Source organism: Panulirus ornatus, chromosome 17, assembly GCF_036320965.1.
Source record: "Panulirus ornatus isolate Po-2019 chromosome 17, ASM3632096v1, whole genome shotgun sequence".
Lineage (NCBI taxonomy): Eukaryota > Metazoa > Arthropoda > Malacostraca > Decapoda > Palinuridae > Panulirus > Panulirus ornatus.
The window spans coordinates 24,570,906-24,596,945 of record NC_092240.1 but is presented as its reverse complement, the minus strand read 5'-3'; the positions used below and the strand labels follow the sequence as shown (position 1 = coordinate 24,596,945).

Genomic DNA, 26,040 nt, shown 5'->3' with positions numbered 1-26,040 from the left:
GACATGAGCTTGTGATAGGGTAATGCCAGTATTGCATAATTAGAAAATGTTTGACACAGAACATTGGACAAAAGTTACCAGTGTGGGTTTAAATACATTACGGAGAAGGTGATGCTGTTGTGAAGGCCCGTGACTTCTTATGTGTAGAGGGAAGGTGGCAAGTGGCTCACCCGTGGAGGTGATGTCCCAGAGGTTGGCTGGGGGGTGGTCCGGGGGCTGCGGTGGGTATGTGGGGAGTGGGCGCCCCAGACACCCCGCAGACATGCCGCCCACCGTCGTGGCGTTGGTGCACCCGCGGGCGACGACACCAAAGTCCTCTTGGGTGTACACGCCCACGTCCACACCGTTCTTCCTGTTGCACCCTATGGTCAAAGAGGGATGGTGGCTGGACTTCCCGAGGGGTGGGTTAGGTTACACACATAGGTGGCCTTCGCCTCCTCACCGAACAAGACACTTACTTGTGCGGTTCCCTGGGATTGGCCACTATTTGAACCAACGAACACAGGGATTTAGCGGATATTTAAATGGGATTTTTTTTTCTTCAGTACACTGCAAATAATGACACAGCCATTTATAATATTATTTCTCTCGTAGATATTTCACAAGGTGGCTAGGCTTGCTTTTCAGTACCGTGGAGGCTTATCCCGCACAATACGCATTTGGGACATGAAAACAGCCACATTCCATCTCGTGCAAATCGTTAATTACTGACTACCCTCGTGAGGCAGATCGTTTCCCGTGGCCACATCTGAGAACCCGGTACGCTTGTGACTTCCTGAAGGTGGCGACGGCGGTACCGAAGAGTACTGGTGTTGCACTTGACAGTCAGCAGCACCTGCCACAGTGGCTGGCGCCTGCAGGCTGGTCGGCCAGCCTCCGGCTCCTGGTCGCCCCGCCCCTCTCGTTACTACAGCAAATATTATCCGCCAAAATCACAGCTCTCTCCCTCGCTATTGGTCCACTCATCCGGATGAGTCCGCTTATTTATTTTACCCTGGTTATTAGGACGGTCCTAGACCGTATGTTAATTCGGTATGGAATTTACGATGTTTATTGTGCTACGCGCTGCGATTTAGTTACTAATCAGTTACGTATTTCTTATTGGTTTACCAAATGGATTAGATTGGTTTTATGTGCTTTCGTGTCCGAAACATTGGGGGAAGTGTTTGTGCGCCGCGTCAAAAATGGGAAGTAGGGAGGGAGGAGGCGAGGGGCGGACATTAAAGATCCATCATGGAAATCCACCACTTTATTAGTTGTATACCCGCTCCTACACCCCCTCCCCCCCCACCCCCCGGAAGAATGTCCGTTACACACGCACCGTTTTCGTGCGGCTTTAATTTGGATTTATCATATCAATAAACATTTTCCTCTAAGCAATTTAGTGATAAATGTTGATCGAAGACGTAACCATTTTTTCCCCCAGATAGTTGAACTGCTGTTGTTCAGTAGGATTCGGTCGCTATGAGAATCTCTCGCTTCCAAATTTTGCTGGGGGTTGAGGAGGGTGGTGGTAGCAAGTGGCTGTGATTGGTCGCTTGGGAACAGCTGTTGGCCTCCATATTAGTTGAGGGCTGACGGCTCCTGAAGGGGGCGCAGGCGCTGCGGGGATCGCTGGGCCTGACATGCGCTCACACCTTACCCTTGTTGTAGGTGTGACGGACCTGATCCCATCCAGCCTTGGGCTATCTCAAGTAACTATATATATATATATATATATATATATATATATATATATATATATATATATACTGAAGAATATAATGGATATGATTTCACAATATGTGTGTATGGATGTATGAAATTAGCTGTTTACGTTGTTCGTGAAGGGAATTCTACACTCGTTGGGCCCCATCCCTCGTACTGACTCTCCCGTCTTTTACACCTCCGTGCGTTGTCTGGGTTACTACATCCTCTGTATTATTATAGAAGATAAAGTAATATTGCTATGTTCCGTTCATCCATCAACTGTTCACTGTCAAGCCCTTGCTCTTCTCTCTTCCATGACGGGTAAATTTATGGCCTACAGCCGTGCCCTGTAACCCAGCTCCCTGGATTTTGGAACCATCTTCGTTCCCTTACTCTGAACCTTCTCTGTTAGCTTTGTCCTTTTTTTAAACGCTGTGACCAAACTTGAAAGGCGTATTCTAGTTTTGGCCTTAATGTTGGATGTGAACATCTTTCTGAATTACCCGAAAGCGGTTCTGATATTGGCCACTCGACATTTGGTCTTTTAATCTCGTAAGGCAGGTTAAGGGACGATATCAACTCCCCTGGCTCTCACACACACAGGTTCCTGCAGCTTATATCCTGCTGGACGATACTCATATCTAGGCTGTGACCCATCCTCATTTACCTTCATAATGGCCATGTATTAGGCCAACTTCGTAGTCTGTCTAGGTTCCCTTGTAAGATGGAACGATTCTGTTGTCTTTTCACTTCCCTCATGACCTCTGCCTCATCTGCTAACATATTTAGGTATGAATCCATCCCTTCTGACAAGTTACTCACATAGATCAGATCAAGAAGAATTATAGCCCCGGAACAGAGCCATACAGCACTTCACTTGTCAACTCAGTTCATATATATATATATTCTTTCTTTCAAACTATTCGCCATTTCCCGCGTTAGCAAGGTAGCGTTAAGAAAAGAGGACTGGGCCTCTGAGGGAATATCCTCACCTGGCCCCCTCCTCTGTTCCATCTTTTGGAAAAATAAAATTTAAAAAAAACAAGAGGGGAGGATTTCCAGCCACGCGCTCCCTCCCCTTTTAGTCGCCTTCTACGACACGCAGGCAATACGTGGGAAGTATTCTTTCTCCCCTATGCCTATGGGAGGTGAGTTTGAATGGAGAAAAACTGGAGGAAGTAAAGTGTTTTAGATATCTGGGAGTGGATCTGGCAGCGGATGGAACCATGGAAGCGGAAGTGGATCATAGGGTGGGGGAGGGGGCGAAAATTCTGGGAGCCTTGAAGAATGTGTTGAAGTCGAGAACAGTATCTTGGAAAGCAAAAATGGGTATGTTTGAAGGAATAGTGGTTCCAACAATGTTGTATGGTTGCGAGGCGTGGGCTATGGATAGAGTTGTGCGCAGGAGGATGGATGTGCTGGAAATGAGATGTTTGAGGACAATGTGTGGTGTGAGGTGGTTTGATCGAGTAAGTAACGTAAGGGTAAGAGAGATGTGTGGAGATAAAAAGAGCGTGGTTGAGAGAGCAGAAGAGGGTGTTTTGAAATGGTTTGGGCACATGGAGAGAATGAGTGAGGAAAGATTGACCAAGAGGATATATGTGTCGGAGATGGAGGGAACGAGGAGAAGAGGGAGACCAAATTGGAGGTGGAAAGATGGAGTGAAAAAGATTTTGTGTGATCGGGGCCTGAACATGCAGGAGGGTGAAAGGAGGGCAAGGAATAAAGTGAATTGGAGCTATGTGGTATACCGGAGTTGACGTGCTGTCAGTGGATTGAATCAAGGCATGTGAAGCGTCTGGGGTAAACCATGGAAAGTTGTGTAGGTATGTATATTTGCGTGTGTGGACGTATGTATATACATGTGTATGGGGGTGGGTTGGGCCATTTCTTTCGTCTGTTTCCTTGCGCTACCTCGCAAATGCGGGAGACAGCGACAAAGCAAAAAAAAAAAAAAAAAAAAAAAAAAAAAATATATATATATATATATATATATATATATATATATATATATATATATATATATATATATATATATATATCATATAACATACAAACCTCCAACAGCCAGGATCGAACCTGGGACCCCTTGTGCAAGAGGCAGGCATGCTAACCACGATATATATATGTGTGTGTGTGTGTGAGACCCGTTATGTATTTCCAATTGTTTTATACCTTCTAAAGAAATGTTTTTTGTATCCCTTAATGTACTGTTACGTTTTCTCATTCATTCGGAGATTGATGTAAATCTTGTCTTCATTTATGTCATCGACTTTATTTTCGATATATATTGATGATAATTATTAAAATATCGTAGAAATTATAGTTATTACTTTACTGTTTAAAGAAGTGTGTGTTGTGGCAATACAATGATTTTGGGAGGGCGCTAAATTGTTGAAACGCAGATTCGCTCTCTCTCCTTGTTGCTCGCTAGATGGTCAGACATGTGCACTGGTTTCTGTATTTACTCACATGTATTTGCCCTCATTGATGTCATCTGTCGTTCATTAATTGCCATATAGAAGGATAAGGGTTTAGGCATTATGTATGGAAGGAAAGAGAGCAGTATTTATGAGATGTTAATTTCAGATTTGATTAGAACAAATATTTCGTTGGCTAGTCCGCCATAGCGTCCATCTTGTGTTCGAATTATATGTATTTTGTTCATACTTGCAATATGTTGTTTTAATGGTTGTTTAAAGCGTATTAGTGACCCTGACATATTTATTGAAATGTGATCAGTATAAAGTTGGGCTTGGTGTTTAGAGATGTCAGTCGACTTTTACCTGAAGGTAGCGGCGTCTACATAGCCTAGCATATCATCCTTACATAGAGAGGTAGCGGCGTCTACATAGCCTAGCATATCATCCTTACATAGAGAAATGTAGCGGCGTCTACATAGCGTAGCGTATCATCTTTACATAAATGTGTAGCAGCGTCTACATAGCCTAGCGTATCAACCTTACATAGAGAGGTAGCGGCGTCTACATAGCCTAGCATATCATCCTTACATAGACAGGTAGCGGCGTCTATATAGCCTAGCGTATCATCCTTACATAGATGTGTAGCGGTGTCTACATAGCCTAGCGTATCAACCTTACATAGAGAGGTAGCGGCGTCTACATAGCCTAGCATATCATCCTTACATAGACAGGTAGCGGCGTCTATATAGCCTAGCGTATCATCCTTACATAGATGTGTAGCGGTGTCTACATAGCCTAGCGTATCATCCTTACATAGATGTGTAGCGGCGTCTACATAGCCTAGCGTATCATCCTTACATAGAGAGGTAGCGGCGTCTACATAGCCTAGCGTATCAACCTTACATAGATGTGTAGCGGTGTCTACATAGCCTAGCGTATCAATCTTACATAGATGTGTAGCGGTGTCTTCATAGCCTAGCGTATCAACCTTACATAGAGAAGTAGCGGCGTCTACATAGCCTAGCGTATCATCCTTACATAGATGTGTAGCGGCGTCTACATAGCCTAGCGTATCATCCTTACATAGAGAGGTAGCGGCGTCTACATAGCCTAGCGTATCATCCTTACATAGAGAGGTAGCGGCGTCTACATAGCCTAGCGTATCAACCTTACATAGATGTGTAGCGTTTCGTCTACATAGCCTAGCGTATCAACCTTACATAGAGAGGTAGCGGCGTCTACATAGCCTAGCGTATCATCCTTACATAGAGAGGTAGCGGCGTCTACATAGCCTAGCATATCAACCTTACATAGAGAGGTAGCGGCGTCTACATAGCCTAGCTTATCAACCTTACATGGAGGTAGCGGCGCCTACATAGCTTAGCATATCAACCTTACATAGAGAGGTAGCGGCGTCTACATAGCCTAGCATATCAACCTTACATGGAGGTAGCGGCGCCTACATAGCTTAGCATATCAACCTTACATAGAGAGGTAGCGGCGCCTACATAGCCTAGCATATCAACCTTACATGGAGGTAGCGGCGTCTACATAGCCTAGCATATCAACCTTACATGGAGGTAGCGGCGCCTACATGGCCTAGCGTATCAACCTTACATAGAGAGGTAGCGGCGTCTACATAGCCTAGCGTATCATCCTTACATAGAGAGGTAGCGCCGTCTACATAGCGTAGCGTATTATCCTTACATAGAGAGGTAGCGGCGTCTACATAGCCTAGCATATCAGCCGAAACCGTTTTCTCAGGACATGAGCCAAGGATAATGTGTTAAGGGGTCGAGACCCACCGTAGTTGAGGGCGGTTATTATCGTAACATACCGCACTCCACCTGTACTAGGTTCCTCCGCGGATGAAAAATCACCTTTGGCGAGGTTGTCGGTAAGCTGTGTCATAAGGAACAGCTTGACCCCAAGGGTTGCTGGTAAGCTGTATCATCAGGAACAGCTTGACTCCCAACTGGTGAAGGTAAGCTGTGTCAGCAGTACCAGCTTGACCCGAAGTGCTGTCGGTAAGCTGTGTCAACATTGCCAGTTTGACCCTCATGAGCTTCAGGTAAGCTGTGTCAGTAGGACCAGCTTGACCTCTGTTGATGTCGGTAAGCTAATTAGTTGGTTTTACCGCCAAGCTGTGTCAGCAGGTTCAGCTTGACTGCAAGTGTTGCCGGCCGGGTTAGCAGACCGCCTGGCACACAGCTTAGGTCAAGGTCAGGTCGTGGGTTGGGTCCATGTAGTCCCCCGTCATGTTGTGTAAGGAAATCAGTTCCCGTTTTCTTTTCGTTGCATTGGTAAAGAAGACGTTCTTTTGGTAGGACTTGTGATTCCGCTGTAAAGTATATGTATGACGTTATATGACGGGGCCAGAGCTGATGGAATGGGAGGGTTACATAAATTCCTCCCATCTCGTAGAATGACTTACTGAAAGTAGGAACAGAAGATGACGCTAAGCTTTCCTTTGTGATAGAGTGGTTAGAGGAGGAAGTGGAACAGGAGAAGGGAAAGTTTTCTCATGGCAGAGAAGGTTGAAGTGTGTATACGAGTTTTATAAGCTGCCTCGGTACATGTGGGTGTTATCCCGGAGGCGTGTGTTTGGTGCCTTGTTTATAACATAACCCCTGGCTGACTGGTTGGTCATATAGGAAGTACATTCCTGAAGCTTAAGCTAAACATTGTTCACTGTGTATTTCGATGGGTGACTAGAGCTTCCCTGGGGTGCTCTGTGGCCTCGAGGGAGCTAAGGGAACCGTAGGTCCATTGTAAGTGCTCGGCGCCCGGTACCTGCTGTATATGTATATTACCTTGATTGTTACACCAGCCTTGACGTCTTTCATAATTTGAACGTGAATGATAAGGAATTCTATGATCCATTGAAGATCATTATTTATTTATTTATTTATTTTCTAGTTGGAAGTGTTGCCGTGTTTAGGGCCCCTAGATTCATCTTTTCTTTGCGTACCTGATATCTTTGTATGTGTTTGGATACTTATATTTGAGTGCCGAGTGTCTCGTTGTTGGAACTTAATCCTATAAATCCATACCCATCCAAGACGTCTTGTGAATATGTAGAGTTCACTGTCAGAATGAATATATAGAGTTCACTGTCAGAATCTCTGTTTAAATAAGATTTTGAGTTGACCGCTATGGTGTTATTGTGTATAATGCTATGGCTCCTTGTTGATCCAGACATTATCTACAAGGTGCTAGGATATGTGACAGGTAATCTGCCTCCGACAGACAATTAGTTATTTAGCGTAAAGTTGGCATATAGTGAAGAAGACGAGATAGTATTGTGAAATTATCTTGATCTCAGCGGAAAGAAAACATAATGATACGTACTAGAAATGATGGAAAGAAAACGAATCACCATCATATCAACGCGTGAGTCTTCAGCACATCATCACGTGAATCTTCAGCATATCAACACGTGAATCTTCAGTATATCACGTGAATCTTCAGCACATCATCACGTGAATCTTCAGCATATCAACACGTGAATCTTCAGCATATCAACACGTGAATCTTCAGCACATCATCACGTGAATCTTCAGCGTATCATCACGTGAATCTTCAGCACATCATCACGTGAATTTTCAGCATATCAACACGTGAATCTTCAGCACATCATCACGTGAATTTTCAGCATATCAACACGTGAATCTTCAGCACATCATCACGTGAATCTTCAGCGTATCATCACGTGAATATCAACCCCATCATATCAACACGTGAAGCTTCAGCGTATCATCACGTGAATATCATCCCCATCATATCAACACGTGAATCTTCAGCACATCATCACGTGAATCCCCATCATATCAACACGTGAATCTTCAGCACATCATCTCGTGAATCCCCATCATATCAACACGTGAATCTTCAGCATATCATCACGTGAATCTTCAGCACATCACGTGAATCTTCAGCACATCATCACGTGAATCCCCATCATAACACGTGCATCTTCAGCACACCATCACGCGAATCTTCAGGACATCAACACGTGAATCTTCAGCACATCATCACGTGAATCGCCATCATATCAGCACGTGAATCTTCAGCACATCATCACGTGAATCCCCATCATATCAGCACGTGAATCTTCAGCATATCAGCATGAATTTCTAGCACAGTAACTCGTAAATCTCTTATCACAGTATCACGTAAATCTTGGTCATATTAGAACGTGGGTACCCATCATGTTAACACGTGAATCTCCGTCCTATTAACATGGGAGTCTTCTACATATTGACACGTAAAGATTCCTCATATTAACATACGAATCTCCATCATGTTAACGCATGAATCTCCGGCATATCAATAGTGAATCATCATATGAATCATCATGTTACCACGTGTATCTTCGTTATATATATATATATATATATATATATATATATATATATATATATATATATATATATATATATATATATATATATATATGAAGAGGGAGACCAAATTGGAGGTGGAAAGATGGAGTGAAAAAGATTTTGTGTGATCGGGGCCTGAACATGCAGGAGGGTGAAAGGAGGGCAAGGAATAGAGTGAATTGGAGCGATGTGGTATACCGGGGTTGACTTGCTGTCAGTGGATTGAATCAAGGCATGTGAAGCGTCTGGGGTAAACCATGGAAAGCTGTGTAGGTATGTATATTTGCGTGTGTGGACGTATGTATATACATGTGTATGGGGGGGGGGGTTGGGCCATTTCTTTCGTCTGTTTCCTTGCGCTACCTCGCAAACGCGGGAGACAGCGACAAAGCATAAAAAAAAAAAAAAAATATATATATATATATATATATATATATATATATATATATATATATATATATATATATATATATATATGCTAATAACCACGAGGAAAATGAAACCCGATGAGTTCCCAAGTGCATTTTCGTGTAATGATCACATGATCAGGGGAGATATAAGAATGAGATAGAAGACGTAGAACATTCTGGTGATATACAAGGAAGAGACGTTGGTAAACAAACGTTACCTGATGGTGGTGTTCGGGTCTGGCGTCATGCATCTCATAACATTTTATTATGTGCACAAGAAAGGGAACTGTTTACAAGTTTTGCCTGCGACAAAGCGATCCTTTTTGTGCCGAACTTCACTAATGTTCATGTTACAGTTCTTTGTGTATTTAGCATGAGGAGATTTGGTTATATATATCTCGTGGTCAGGGAGTTATAGTTAATAAGTGAATTAGCGTTACCCCAGTCAGTACAGTCAACATTTTTAACATGATTAAACAAATTATGTCCATTGTATTGACTGGAGTAGCGCTAATTCACTTAATAACTGTAACTCCTTGACCATGAGACATATAACTGAATCTTCTCTTATAACATACACTAAGAATTGTAACAATAATATTAGTTTGTAAACGAAGCAACTTAGAGGCAGACTTGCCTATTTCCGTAATGTAGTGTTTCCAAGAATGAGTAGATGTTGAACATTTATTACCGAGTCTGTTCAGTGAGTCAAGAGCTGAAGTTACAGACCCGTCAAAGGAGAGCGGAAAGTTATGAGGAATTTTCGATGGAGAGCTGCGTAAACACTGGGTCTTGAAGGCATTAAACTTAACCAGATATCGTCTACTCCACTGAGATATCCTGTCCAAGTCTGAGTTTATTGGGGAAGCTGTGTCGAGGCGAGATGCAGATCGAGCGAGGGAAGAAGGAGCAGAACTGAAGGATGTGGATGACTGCACTGTTGAGTGGTCATCGTATGATCGCATTTGAATATTTGTGGAAGAGAGGAAACCGTTGATAAAGGGAAGAGAGGAAACCGTTGATAAAGGGAGAAAAATGATGGAAATAGGACCTAACCTTGAGGAACACCACTGTTGATGGAGAATAGGGAGAGGCTAATAATCCTTTAACAACGGAAATAGATCGGTCACAGAGGAAGCTCGATGTGAGAAGGTAAAGTGAGGGAGAAAAGACAAAATAATGGTGCTGAGAGATGAGACCCTGATGCCAAACCCTTTCAAAAGCCTTATATATGTCAAGGGCAAGTAAATGATATTCCCCCAAAATCCTTCAGGGGTGATGACCAGACATTAGTAAGATAAGAAAGAACATCACCAGTGGATCTCTCAATACGTAAGCCATACTGGTGATCAGAGAGAAGACTGATTAGTGAGAAAAGGTTGACAAAGGATATATGTGTCAGAGGTGGAGGGTACAAGGAGAACGGGGAGACCAAATTGAAAGTGGAAGGATGGAGTGAAAAAGATTTAGAGGGATTGGGGCCTGAACATACAGGAGCGTGAAAGGCGTGCTATCCCTGAGGGAGAAAGAATACTTCCCACGCATTCCTCACGTGTCATAGAAGGCGACTAAAGAGGACGGGAGCGGGGGGCTAGAAACCCTCCCCTCCTTGTATTTTAAATTTCTAAAAGGGGAAACAGAAGAAGGAGTCACGCGGGGAGTCTTCATCCTCCTCGAAGGCTCAGATTGGGGTGTCTGAATGTGTGTGGATGTAACCAAGATGAGAAAAAAGGATAGGTAGTATGTTTGAGGAAAGGAACCTGGATGTTTTGGCTCTTGAGTGAAACGAAGCTCAAGGGTAAAGGGAAGAGTGGTTTGGGAATGTCTTGGGAGTAAAGTCAGGGGTTAGTGAGAGGACAAGAGCAAGGGAAGGAGTAGCACTGCTTCTGAAACAGGAGTGGTGGGAGTATGTGATAGAGTGTAAGAGAGTAAATTCTAGATTGATATGGGTAAAACTGAGAGTTGATGGAGAGAGATGGGTGATTATTGGTGCATATGCACCTGGGCATGAGAAGATTATGAGAGGCAAGTGTTTTGGGAGCAGCTGAATGAGTGTGTTAGTGGTTTTGATGCACGAGACCGGGTTATAGTGATGAATGATTTGAATGCAAAGGTGAGTAATGTGGCAGTTGAGGGAATAATTGGTATACATGGGATGTTCAGTGTTGTACATAGTAATGGTGAAGAGCTTTAAGATTTATGTGCTGAAAAAGGACTGGTGATTGGGAATACCTGGTTTAAAAAGCGAGATATACATAAGTATACGTATGTAAGTAGGAGAGATGGCCAGAGAGCGTTATTGGATTACGTGTTAATTGATAGGCGCGCGAAAGAGACTTTTGGATGTAAATGTGCTAAGAGGTGCAACTGGAGGGAAGTGTGATCATTATCTTGTGGAGGCGAAGGTGAAGATTTGTATGGGTTTTCAGAAAAGAAGAGAGAATGTTGGGTTGAAGAGAGTGGTGAGAGTAAGTGAGCTTGGGAAGGAGACTTGTGTGAGGAAGTACAAGGAGAGACTGAGTACAGAATGGGAGAAGGTGAGAAAAAAGGAGGTAAGGGGAGTGGGGGAGGAATGGGATGTATTTAGGGAAGCAGTGATGGCTTGCGCAAAAGATGCTTGTGGCATGAGAAGCGTGGGAGGTGGGCAGATTAGAAAGGGTAGTGAGTGGTGAGATGAAGAAGTAAGAGTATCAGTGAAAGAGAAGAGAGAGGCATTTGGACGATTTTTGCAGGGGAAAATGCAGATGACTGGGAGATGTATAAAAGAAAAAGGCAGGAGGTCAAGAGAAAGGTGCAAGAGGTGAAAAAGAGGGCAAATGAGAGTTGGGGTGAGAGAGTATCATTAACTTTTAGGAAGAGTAAAAAGATGTTTTGGAAGGAGGTAAATAAAGTGCGTAAGACAAGGGAGCAAATGGGGACTTCAGTGAAGGGGGCTAATGGGGAGGTGATAACAAGTAGTGGTGATGTGAGAAGGAGATAGAGTGAGTATTTTGAAGGTGTGTTGAATATGTTTGATGATACAGTGGCAGATATAGGGTGTTTTGGTCGAGGTGGTATGCAAAGCGAGAGGGTTAGGGAAAATGATTTGGTAAACAGAGAAGAGGTAGTAAAAGCTTTGCGGAAGATGAAAGCCGGCAAGGCAGCGGGTTTGGATGGTATTGTAGTGGAATTTATTAAAAAACTGTGTGACTGTATTGTTGACTGGTTGGTAAGGTTGTTTAATGTATGTATGACTCATGGTGAGGTGCCTGAGGATTGGCGGAATGCTTGCATAGTGCCATTGTACAAAGGCAAGGAGGATAAGAGTGAGTGCTCAAATTACAGAGGTATAAGTTTGTTGAGTATTCCTGGTATATTATATGGGAGGGTATTGATTGAGAGGGTGAAGGCATGTACAGAACATCAGATTGGGGAAGAGCAGTGTGGTTTCAGAAGTGGTAGAGGATGTGCTGATCAGGTGTTTGCTTTGAAGAATGTATGTGAGAAATACTTAGAAAAACAAATGGATTTGTGTGTAGCATTTATGGATCTGGAGAAGGCATATGATAGAGTTGATAGAGATGCTCTGTGCAAGGTATTAAGAATATATGGTGTGGGAGGCAAGTTGTTAGAAGCAGTGAAAAGTTTTTATCGAGGATGTAAGGCATGTGTACGTGTAGGAAGAGAGGAAAGTGATTGGTTCGCAGTGAATGTAGGTTTGCGGCAGGGGTGTGTGATGTCTCCATGGTTGTTTAATTTGTTTATGGATGGGGTTGTTAGGGAGGTGAATGCAAGAGTTTTGGAAAGAGGGGCAAGTATGAAGTCTGTTGGGGATGAGAGAGCTTGGGAAGTGAGTCAGTTGTTGTTCGCTGATGATACAGCGCTGGTGGCGGATTCATGTGAGAAACAGCAGAAGCTGGTGACTGAGTTTGGTAAAGTGTGTGAAAGAAGAAAGTTAAGAGTAAATGTGAATAAGAGCAAGGTTATTAGGTACAGTAGGGTTGAGGGTCAAGTCAATTGGGAGGTGAGTTTGAATGGAGAAAAACTGGAGGAAGTGAAGTGTTTTAGATATCTGGGAGTGGATCTGGCAGCGGATGGAACCATGGAAGCGGAAGTGGATCATAGGGTGGGGGAGGGGGCGAAAATTCTGGGAGCCTTGAAGAATGTGTGGAAGTCGAGAACATTATCTCGGAAAGCAAAAATGGGTATGTTTGAAGGAATAGTGGTTCCAACAATGTTGTATGGTTGCGAGGCGTGGGCTATGGATAGAGTTGTGCGCAGGAGGATGGATGTGCTGGAAATGATATGTTTGAGGACAATGTGTGGTGTGAGGTGGTTTGATCGAGTAAGTAACGTAAGGGTAAGAGAGATGTGTGGAAATAAAAAGAGCGTGGTTGAGAGAGCAGAAGAGGGTGTTTTGAAATGGTTTGGGCACATGGAGAGAATGAGTGAGGAAAGATTGACCAAGAGGATATATGTGTCGGAGGTGGAGGGAACGAGGAGAAGAGGGAGACCAAATTTGAGGTGGAAAGATGGAGTGAAAAAGATTTTGTGTGATCGGGGCCTGAACATGCAGGAGGGTGAAAGGAGGGCAAAGAATAGAGTGAATTGGAGCGATGTGGTATACCGGGGTTGACGTGCTGTCAGTGGATTGAATCAAGGCATGTGTATGGGGGTGGGTTGGGCCATTTCTTTCGTCTGTTTCCTTGCGCTACCTCGCAAACGCGGGAGACAGCGACAAAAAAAAAAAAAAAATATATATATATATATATATATATATATATATATATATATATATATACATACATACATACATATTTATAGTGAAAGCTTTGCGGAAGATGAAAGCCGGCAAAGCGGCGGGTTTGAATGGTATTGCAGTGGAATTTATTAAAAAAGGGGGTGACTGTGTTGTTGACTCGTTGGTGAGGATATTCATTGTATGTATGGTACATGGTGAAGTGCCTGGGGATTGGCGGAATGCATGCATAGTGCCATTGTACAAAGGCAAAGGGGATAAAGGTGACTGTTCAAATTACAGAGGTATTAGTTTGCTGAGTATTCCTGGGAAATTATATGGGAGGGTATTGATTGAGAGGGTCAAGTCATGTACAGAGCATCAGACTGCGGAAGAGCAGTGTGGTTTCAGAAGTGGTAGAGGATGTGTGGATCAGGTGTTTGCTTTGAAGAATGTATGTGAGAAATACTTAGGAAAACAAATGGATTCGTATGTAGCATTTACGGATCTGGAGAAGGCATATGATAGAGTTGATAGAGATGCGCTGTGGAAGGTAATAAGAGTATATGGTGTGGGAAGTAAGTTGCTAGAAGCGACAATGAAAAGTTTTTATGGAGGATGTAAGGCATGTGTACGAGTAGGAAGAAAGGAAAGTGATTGGTTTCCAGTGAATGTCGGTTTGCGGCACGGGTGCATGATGTCTCCATGGTTGTTTAATTTGTTTATGGATGTGGTTGTTTGGGAGGTGAATGCAAGAGTTTTGGAGAGAGGGGCTAGTATGCAGTCTGTTGTGGATGAGAGGGCTTGGGAAGTGAGTCGTTTGTTCGCTGATGATACAGCGCTGGAGAGTGATTCGGGTGAGAAACTGCAGAAGCTGGTGACAGTTTGATAAAGTGTGTGAAAGAAGAAAGCTAAGAGTAAATGTGAATAAAAGCAAGGTTACTAGGTACAGTAGGGTTGAGGGTCAAGTCAGTTGGGAGATAAGTTTGAATGGAGAAAAACTGGAGGAAGTGAAGTGTTTTTGATATCTGGGAGTGGATTTGGCAGCGTATGGAACCATGGAAGCGGAAGTGAGTCACAGGGTTGGAGAGGGGTGTGGAAGTTCTGGAAGCGTTGGAAAATGTGTGGAAGGCGAAAACATTATCTCTGAAAGCAAAAATGGGTATGTTTGAAGGAATCGTGGTTCCAACAATGTTATATGGTTGCCAGGCGTATGCTATAGATAGGGTAGTAGGGAGGAGGGTGGATGTGTTGGAAATGAGATATTTGAGGACAATTGTGGTGTGAGGTGGTTTGATTAAGTAATGAAAGGGTAAGAGAGATGTGTGGTAATGAAAAGAATGTGGTTGAGAGAGCAGAAGAGGATGTATTACAATGGTTTGGTCACATGGAGAGAATGAGTGAGGAAAGATTGACAAAGAGGATATAAGTGTCAGAGGTGGAGGGAACGAGAAGTGGGAGACCAAATTGGAAGTAGAAGGGTGGAGTGAAAAAGATTCTGAGCGATCGGGGCCTGAACATGCAGAAGGGTGAAAGGCGTGCAAGGAATAGAGTGAACTGGAATGATGTGGTATATAGGGGTCGACGTGCTGTCAATGGTTTGAACCAGGGCACGTGAAGCTTCTGGGGTAAACCATGGAAAGTTTTGTGGGGTCTGGATGTAGAAAGGGAGCTGTGGTTTCGGTGCATTATAGATGACAGCTAGAGACTGAGTTTGAACGAATGTGTCCTTTGTTTTCTTTTCCTAGCGCTACCTCGCGCGCATGCGGGGGGAGGGGGTTGTCATTTCATGTGTGGCGGGGTGGCGACGGGAATGAATAAAGGCAGCAAGTCTGATTTATGTACATGTGTGTATATGTCTGTGTATGTATGCATATGTATAAGTTGAAATGTATAGGTATGTATATATGCGTGTGTGGAAATGTATGTATATACATGTGTATGTGGGTGGGTTGGGCCATTCTTTTGACTAAAAGGGGAGGGAGCGGGGGGCTTGAAATCCTCCCCTTCCGTTTTTAAGTTTCCAAAAGAAGGAACAGAGAAGGGGGCCAAGTGAGGATATTTCCTCTTAAGGCTCAGTCCTCTGTTCTTAACGCTCGCTCGCTGATGCGGGAAATGACGAATATGTATGATGATATATACATATATATATATATATATATATATATATATATATATATATATATATATATATGTGTGTGTGTGTGTGTGTGTGTGTGTGTGTGTGTGTGTGTGTTATCCCTAGGCATAGAGGAGAAAGAACACTGCTTACATATTCCCTGCATGTTGTTGGCGTGACAAAGAAGGGCCGGAGTGAGGGGCTGGAAATTCTTCCCTCCCGTAATACTTTCCAAGAGAATGAACAGAGTAAGGAGCCAAGTGGGGATTTTTTTCAACAAGGCTCTGTAATTTGTTGATACTACCTCTCTCACGCGGGAAATGGCGAGATTGTATGATAGAAATGGTGATGGTAGGGTCAGGTGTACGGAGAGGTTAGTGGTAATGTTGGGTCAGGTGTACGGAGAGGTTAGTGGTGATGGTGGGGTCAGGTGTACGGAGTGGTTAGTGGTGACGGTGGAGTCAGATGTACGGAGAGGTTAGTGGTGACGGTGGAGTCAGATGTACGGAGAGGTTAGTGGTTTTGGTGGGGTCAGGTGTACGGAGAGGTTAGTGGTGATGATGGAGTCAGGTGTACGGAGAGGTTAGTGGTGATAGTGGAGTCGGGTGTACGGAGAGGTTAGTGGTGATGGTGGGGTTAGGTTTACGAAGAGGTTAGTGATAATGATGGTGTCTGGTGTACCGAGTTAGTGGTGATGGTGGGGTCAGGCGTACGGAGAGGTTAGTGGTGATGATGGGGTTAGGTGTACGGAGAGGTTAGTGGTAATGATGAGGTCAGGTGTACGGAGAGGTTAGTGGTGATGGTGGGGTCAGGTATACAGCGAGGTTTGTGGTGATGGTGATGTCAGGTGTACGGAGAGGTTAGTGGTGATGATGGTGATGTCAGATGTACGGAGAGGTTAGGGATGATAGTGGGGTCAGGTGTACGGAGGGTTTAGTGGTGATGGTGAGTTCAGGTGTACGGAGGGGTTAGTGGCTGTTTCCGGTCAGATGTTCACTTATTCTCTTTCATAATTGTAAAACTCAGATTGTTACCATACTAATTATGTTGTTATTATTTTTATGGGTTTGACGGTATATAACAAAGTATAAAAAAAAAAATATATATATATATATATATATATATATATATATATATATATATAAACCATGGAAAGCTGTGTAGGTATGTTTATTTGCGTGTGTGGACGTATGTATATACATGTGTATGGGGGGGGGGGGGGTTGGGCCATTTCTTTCGTCTGTTTCCTTGCGCTACCTCGCAAACGCGGGAGACAGCGACAAAGTATAATAAAAAAAAGAATATATATATATATTTGATCCTGAAAACGTACGCAAAATTATTCGTACTGCTGACTAAGTTTAATGTAGGTCCTACTAAATACTGTGTGTGATGTAGATTTAAATTGTCCAATTAGACAAACAGTTTTGGACAATTGAAATAATTGTATGAAATCATTTGTACTGAATCCTTACGCTAAATTCTGATAAATATTTTGTGACTGAGATTTAATTTAGTTCAGATATTTATCATGCGGACGGCGGCTTACGAGCGCATCCCGAAAATTAATAAAGCAAACTTGGCGTGTCCAATTGAGCATATTGGTGGGGTGGCTTCCAGCGTCACCCATAATCCTGTGTCTAATCGCCTGACGCGCGTCAACTGTTTCCCCCCGCCATTGTGACGTGGCTTGGGCGCGAAATTTGATTTTCCGCGCGGGCCATTTCCATAACGGAGCATAAAATTTGGTGCCAGTCTCGACGTCATTGTATATTAGGCTAATTGATATCGAATGTTTTTCCTTCGACTCTTGGCGATATGTTACAGCCACTGGACGTAATGCCGGCCAGCTGCTTGACGATATTGTTAAGAGAACACCGCCGCCCCCTTACTCCATTGTTGGATATTTGCATGATAAAGGAAAACAAGTCATCGTGACACAATGGGATGGAATCCGTGCCCACATTTGGTCTTATTTCGGCAATATGATATAGAACCTTCACCTCCGTGTTGCTAATGAAGTAGAGTATCCCCGCCATTCCAGAGTGCAGTAGGAAGCAGCAACTCATAACGTTATGAGGAGCAGGCTGGCGGCCGTATGACGTGAGACGCTGACCTCGTTGCACCTGGTGTGGACGAGAGCAAACATTTCTCTCTGGGTTAGTCAATCGTCAGAGGGATTGGTAAGATGGTTATTCGCCTGACCAACAGTTCCTTGACATGGAACTAAATAGTTTAGTTTCGGAAGACGCTGTAAACAGCAGTAGTCGTACAATTTGAAATATCTGTCACATTACGTATCTGATATTCTTTCCTCATTTGTTCTTTCTATTCCAGACAAACTGATATATTGGTTTTCCTTTGCTTAAACATATTGTATTTTATAGTTTTTGCCATCATGACACGTAGAGAGGCTGTTGGGTAGCCTCTGTTTACTTTGGGTGTCATCTATAAACATTTACCATTTCAGTGTCCAGATATAAATACCTTTTTTCTTACAGTTTGATCACAATCTTTACATATTTGAAGCTGACGTGATTTGGTCATTATTCAGATGTGACTGGTAAAGGTCAGTTGCCGTAATTAGCGGTTGTTGACCAGACTGAATGAATGAACTCCATCAGTTAGGGACTGCAGTGATGGCTGATGTAATGTTCTTATTCTGCTCAAACTTGGCTGGGAATTCGATGTCTGCTCACAGGATGGCCGAGATATAGTAGAGTATTTAATCGGTTTCCTTCTTGGTTGTCAACACTGTTGTTGTTCGGCCTATTTCCATTAAATTTTATGCATTTGTGGCCTTTGTCTTGAAGCGTTTTACATGTGGGTCAGGTAGATTAGCTCGTGAAAGGTTAATAGAAGATAAGACATATCGCCAGGGCCCGTAACACACAGGTCAGACTGTGTGGGACTTGTTACCGTGGAATAATATTTGTGTTGATGAGAAAGTTTTACATTGGTGTTGCTCTGTCTTCTAAACGTATTTAAAGACACCGAGTCATTACTTTTAAGTGTACACATACAGGCATACTACCCAGCCAGAGGCCTGAGGGGAGGATGAACAGCTGGGTTGGTTGTGAGTAAATTGTCGCGCCCAGGATTTGAACCCGGGCGTGCCTGTGCGTGAATCATGGTCAGCGACGCTAAACACAGCCCCACGGAAGCCCGGCGATTCTCCATGCTTGTTAACTCGTAACTGATAGTTATTTTATCGACAGATTCACTTATAAGTGAAGTTTCAGTTATCTGTTAGTTGTGTCTTGCGTAAATCACGAAAAGATAGTATTGTTACGGCCTCTCAAAGGAAACAAATAATGATGATAACAATAAAGAAATTATCTCATTGGTAATGTTTATACTCCTCTCATTGTTGTTTATTATTATTATTATTATTATTATTATTATTATTATTGTTGTAGTTTGTAGTAGTAGTATTGATAATATTTAAGTTATCCTTGTCGTGTATGATAAAGATGTCGGGACAAAGTGTAGTTCAAGCGATGTTACGATGGAGTTACAGATGTAAGTGATGGACGAGAGCCAGAATAATAGAGGCAGACCGGCTGTCACCTGTGTGGTGGACTGCATGACACTTGAGCATGAGGATACAACTCATGCGCATGACGGTGCGGGCTTTGAACACGGCGGTACGACCCTTGAACACGGCGGTACGACCCCTGAACACGGCGTTACGACCCTTGAACACGGCGGTACGACCCTTAAATACGGCGTTACGGCCCTTGAACACGGCGTTACGACCCTTGAACATGGCGCTACGACCCGTGAACATGGCGCTACGACCCTTGAACACGGCGGTACGACGCCCGGGTTATGTACGTTATCAGTAATGTCTGATATCGGAAATCTCTATGGCTTAGAGAAATGGGGGGGTGGGGGGTTGAGGAGGTGAGGGTTGTACGTACATTTATCAGCGATATGATAACGTGGGTATGATCACTGATCCCCCGGGGGAGACCTGTGCTGGGATGATAACATACGTTATCATGACAACTGAGGATCAGCAGATGACGACAGGCGAACCCGCGTCTAGGCGAGCCTCACAGCCCACTGGCTGGCTGGCTGGTCACCCGCGCTGGACGTGTGACTGACGGTAATCGCGGACATGAACCGATTTGTTCTCTCTCTCTCTCTCTCTCTCTCTCTCTCTCTCTCTCTCTCTCTCTCTCACACACACACACACACACACGCATGACGCCTGACAACACGGGACTAGCAAGACTCGTAATTCTTGACTAAATTTCTCCTGCGGTGAGCACGACGCGCTAGCCCTGCCTCTCGGCGAAATATCGTCGTAAGTGCTCGTAAGTAGGTAACATACAGAATGATAATAATAATAGAAATAATATTTTTTTTTTTTTATTATACTTTGTCGCTGTCTCCCGCGTTTGCGAGGTAGCGCAAGGAAACAGACGAAAGAAATGGCCCAACCCCCCCATACACATGTATATACATACGTCCACACACGCAAATATACATACCTACACAGCTTTCCATGGTTTACCCCAGACGCTTCACATGCCCTGCTTCAATCCACTGACAGCACGTCAACCCCGGTATACCACATCGCTCCAATTCACTCTATTCCTTGCCCTCCTTTCACCCTCCTGCATGTTCAGGCCCCGATCACACAAAATCTTTTTCACTCCATCTTTCCACCTCCAATTTGGTCTCCCTCTTCTCCTTGTTCCCTCCACCTCCGACACATATATCCTCTTGGTCAATCTTTCCTCACTCATCCTCTCCATGTGCCCAAACCACTTCAAAACACCCTCTTCTGCTCTCTCAACCACGCTCTTTTTATTTCCACACATCTCTCTTACCCTTACGTTACTCACTCGATCAAACCACCTCACACCACACATTGTCCTCAAACATATCATTTCCAGCACATCCATCCTCCTGCGCACAACTCTATCCATAGCCCACGCCTCGCAACCATACAACATTGTTGGAACCACTATTCCTTCAAACATACCCATTTTTGCTTTCCGAGATAATGTTCTCGACTTCCACACATTCTTCAAGGCCCCCAGGATTTTCACCCCCTCCCCCACCCTATGATCCACTTCCGCTTCCATGGTTCCATCCGCTGCCAGATCCACTCCCAGATATCTAAAACACTTCACTTCCTCCAGTTTTTCTCCATTCAAACTCACCTCCCAATTGACTTGACCCTCAACCCTACTGTACCTAATAACCTTGCTCTTATTCACATTTACTCTTAACTTTCTTCTTCCACACACTTTTCCAAACTCAGTCACCAGCTTGTGCAGTTTCTCACATGAATCAGCCACCAGCGCTGTATCATCAGCGAACAACAACTGACTCACTTCCAAGCTCTCTCATCCCCAACAGACCTCATACTTGCCCCTCTTTCCAAAACTCTTGCATTTACCTCCCTAACAACCCCATCCATAAACAAATTAAACAACCATGGAGACATCACACACCCCTGCCGCAAACCTACATTCACTGAGAACCAATCACTTTCCTCTCTTCCTACACGTACACATGCCTTACATCCTCGATAAAAACTTTTCACTGCTAACAACTTTCCTCCCACACCATATATTCTTAATACCTTCCACAGAGCATCTCTATCAACTCTATCATATGCCTTCTCCAGATCCATAAATGCTACATACAAATCCATTTGCTTTTCTAAGTATTTCTCACATACATTCTTCAAAGCAAACACCTGATCCACACATCCTCTACCACTTCTGAAACCACACTGCTCTTCCCCAATCTGATGCTCTGTACATGCCTTCACCCTCTCAATCAATACTCTCCCATATAATTTACCAGGAATACTCAACAAACTTATACCTCTGTAATTTGAGCACTCACTCTTATCCCCTTTGCCTTTGTACAATGGCACTATGCACGCATTCCGCCAATCCTCAGGCACCTCACCATGAGTCATACATACATTAAATAACCTTACCAACCAGTCAACAATACAGTCACCCCCTTTTTTAATAAATTCCACTGCAATACCATCCAAACCTGCTGCCTTGCCGGCTTTCATCTTCCGCAAAGCTTTCACTACCTCTACTCTGTTTACCAAATCATTTTCCCTAACCCTCTCACTTTGCACACCACCTCGACCAAAACACCCTATATCTGCCACTCTGTCATCAAACACATTCAACAAACCTTCAAAATACTCACTCCATCTCCTTCTCACATCACCACTACTTGTTATCACCTCCCCACTTGCGCCCTTCACCGAAATAATATAATATAATAATAATAATGATAATAATAATGATAATGATGATAATGATAATGATAATAATGATAATGATAGTAATAATAATAATGATAATAATAATAATAATAATAATAATAATAATAATAATAATAATAATAATATTATTATTATAATTATGGGTATGTTTGAAGGAATAGTGGTTCCAACAATGTTGTATGGTTGCGAGGCGTGGGCTATGGATAGAGTTGTGCGCAGGAGGATGGATGTGCTGGAAATGAGATGTTTGAGGACAATGTGTGGTGTGAGGTGGTTTGATCGAGTGAGTAACGTAAGGGTAAGAGAGATGTGTGGAAATAAAAAGAGCGTGGTTGAGAGAGCAGAAGAGGGTGTTTTGAAGTGGTTTGGGCACATGGAGAGGATGAGTGAGGAAAGATTGACCAAGAGGATATATGTGTCGGAGGTGGAGGGAACAAGGAGAAGAGGGAGACCAAATTGGAGGTGGAAAGATGGAGTGAAAAAGATTTTGTGTGATCGGGGCCTGAACATGCAGGAGGGTGAAAGGAGGGCAAGGAACAGAGTGAATTGGAGCGATGTGGTATACTGGGGTTGACGTGCTGTCAGTGGATTGAATCAAGGCATGTGAAGCGTCTGGGGTAAACCATGGAAAGCTGTGTAGGTATGTATATTTGCGTGTGTGGACGTATGTATATACATGTGTATGGGGGTGGGTTGGGCCATTTCTTTCGTCTGTTTCCTTGCGCTACCTCGCAAACGCGGGAGACAGCGACAAAGTATAAAAAAAAAAAAAAAAATTATTATTATTATTATTATTGTTATCATTATTGTTATCATTATCATTAATATTAGTAGTATTATTATTGATAGCAGTAGTAGATGCAGTACGTGCGTACGTACGTAATGATTCAGGCAGAAAGAGGGAGTTGTACACCGGTCATATATGCTGACTTACCCAACTTCCTTTATCTCTCATTGAGTGATTTCATTTCCTTCACGTTCCCTCGCCTGTCCCATGCCAACTGTCCAGATCTTTGTAAGTGGAGAATGCGTAATGACATCTTATCTGATCTCCTTTTTTTTTCCAGTGAGGGAGAAAACTGTAGATATGCTCTCGCAGTGGATCAGAAAGATGGCAAAAGTGGTGTAGTTCACCTAGTTATATAAATGGCTCGTTAAGGACCGCTGACAAGTTCGATCTCAAGTCATTTGTTCTCGCGGGCTCCGGCGGCGGCCATATTGGATGTTGTTGGGTCGGCAGGCACGGAGTCAGACGATGAACTAAACGGCTCAAGGTCATCAAGTGTCATGTTTTGACTGGCTTGACACTGTTGGCTTCTGAGGTGGAGATGGCGATGATGACTGCAGCTCAGCAGAATGGGTAGTGATGTCTGTGGGGCCTGGTGTGAGTTGGGGGGTAGATAATGTATGAGGCAGCAGAGGTGTGTTGGAGGCAGTGGCAGAGCTGCGTCAGCGGCCAGAGTGAAGAGCAGTTTGAATACGTGGGTTCGATTCTCAGAAGTAGTAATACAGTAGGGTGTGTTGATGTTCGCCTACAACTATTTTTGTAGCTGTAGAGTCACGCCTCACCGGGATTATGTGGTGTAAAGAATAACATAATTGTTATGGAATATTTGACATTTTTCTTGCAGTAATTAACATAGGAAACTGAAAAGAATTTGATATATTTAAAAAGTTGCTGCGGTGCATCATGTTATTACGAGGGATACACGAATGGTCAGAAATACTGTCTCGAACATAAAAAAAGAAAATCTCATTCAGGTATTCAAAATTAACAAAGACTTTGATAACCTGGATCTAACATGTTACTTACTTAAGGTTTGGTTCATCTGGTTTCACTTGGTACAAACTCGTGGGCAAACCTTATACCTCGAATGAGGCAAAGTAATTTTTCTTGACCAGGATTGTAGACATAAGGGATGAATTACCAGTTTGAATGGTTAGGAGCAGTACAGTAGATACGTTTAAGCAGACTTGATCAGTATTTCGCTTCAAGTCTACGACCGATATTAATTTGCGGCTTCTTAGTCACAAGAACAGTTTGCAAGTTATTTATTAACTTTGAATTATCTTTATACTTTCTAATTTTTACCACACGTAAGCTGTGAGTTCCTGATACCTTCCACCACCACAAACAGTCTCGAAGGAACCAAAGGGTCTTCCTCCATTTGAATTCCTTAGTATTTCGTTGTACTTAGTTTCGTAGCGTAAGGTATTATTTTCTTCACGTTACGTAAGTTCCACGTTAAACCCTTGTTTTTAAAAAATTGAGTTATAACTTAGGCAGAATCCAGACAAGAATTAGAGGCTTTATATCATCCATTTCCTCAGTTGCAGGGAAGAGCAGCGTCAAGTGTGACTGAGCCTAGGATTCATCACAGTGTTCACATGTTATGATCAAGGTTAAGATGTTGGTTATACTGTTACTGCCCACGACCGACCAATGTCTGCCATGCTTGCACGCAAGCCACACAGTGAAGGTGATTACATAGTTACTGGTATGGAGGCAAGAGTTGTCTGTGGCAGGTAACCATCACTGGTTCATGCAACCATCACTGGGTCATGCAACCATCACTGGTTCATGCAACCATCACTGGGTCATGCAACCATCACTGGGTCATGCAACCATCACTGATTCATGCAACCATCACTGATTCATGCAACCATCACTGGGTCATGCAACCATCACTGGGTCATGCAACCATCACTGGGTCATGCAACCATCACTGGGTCATGCAACCGTCACTGGTTCATGCAACCATCACTGGGTCATGCAACCTTCACTGGGTCATGCAACCATCACTGGTTCATGCAACCATCACTGGGTCATGCAACCATCACTGGGTCATGCAACCATCACTGGGTCATGCAACCATCACTGGTTCATGCAACCATCACTGGGTCATGCAACCATCCCTGGGTCGTGCAACCATCACTGGGTCATGCAACCATCACTGGTTCATGCAACCATCACTGGGTCATGCAACCATCACTGGTTCATGCAACCATCACTGGGTCATGCAACCATCACTGGGTCATGCAACCATCACTGGGTCATGCAACCATCACTGGGTCATGCAACCATCCCTGGGTCGTGCAACCATCACTGGGTCATGCAACCATCACTGGTTCATGCAACCATCACTGGGTCATGCAACCATCACTGGTTCATGCAACCATCACTGGGTCATGCAACCATCACTGGGTCATGCAACCATCACTGGGTCATGCAACCATCACTGGTTCATGCAACCATCCCTGGGTCGTGCAACCATCACTGGGTCATGCAACCATCACTGGGTCATGAACCATTACTGGGTCATGCAACCATCACTGGGTCATGCAACCATCACTGGGTCATGCAACCATCACTGGGTCGTGCAACCATCACTGGGTCATGCAACCATCACTGGGTCATGCAACCATTACTGGGTCATGCAACCATCACTGGGTCATGCAACCATCACTGGTTCATGCAACCATCACTGGTTCATGCAACCATCACTGGTTCATGCAGCCATCACTGGGTCATGCAACCATCACTGGTTCATGCAACCATCACTGGGTCATGCAACCATCACTGGGTCATGCAACCATCACTGGTTCATGCAACCATCACTGGCATGGTTGCTCTGTCACGTAGTGGATGTAGGTTTGAGGGGCTCGCGAGGGAATAGGAATGTAGAAGCCTCTAGAGCGTCTAATATGCGGCCATCTGAAAGAGTTCATGTGTTCTTACCTCTCCTGAAGAACGGAGGCCTGTCATGTGGACATCACCAGCTGGAGCCATGGATGAACATGTATAACTTGTGATCATTCGACTCCCACTGAACACACACCCCCCCCACCCCCTCCCTAGTGACTGTCGAGTTCCCTCCCTTCCTCCCGAGTGTGTGTGTGTGTGTGTGTGTGTGTGTGTGTGTGTGTATGTGTCCCCTCACACTCTCCCGTCACTCGTCACTCATAGCCAGACGGCTCCCCCGCCCTCCCTTCCCCCCCCGAGCCAGCAGATTAACATGACTG

General features: G+C 43.9%; 2 protein-coding genes across 6 annotated transcripts in view; one reads left to right on the top strand and one right to left on the bottom strand.

The window, feature by feature from the left end:
• Window positions 1-1,039, bottom strand: part of LOC139754642 (uncharacterized) — a 57,317-nt gene extending 56,278 nt beyond the window's left edge. Inside the window, exon 1 of the mRNA XM_071672159.1 lies at window positions 171-1,039. Within this exon, the coding sequence (XP_071528260.1) occupies window positions 171-264 (94 nt within the window). The 5' untranslated portion in view covers window positions 265-1,039. The remainder of the gene's footprint in view (window positions 1-170) is intronic.
• Window positions 1-26,040, top strand: part of LOC139754641 (transmembrane ascorbate-dependent reductase CYB561-like) — a 316,316-nt gene that overhangs the window by 68,261 nt on the left and 222,015 nt on the right. The window lies entirely within an intron of this gene.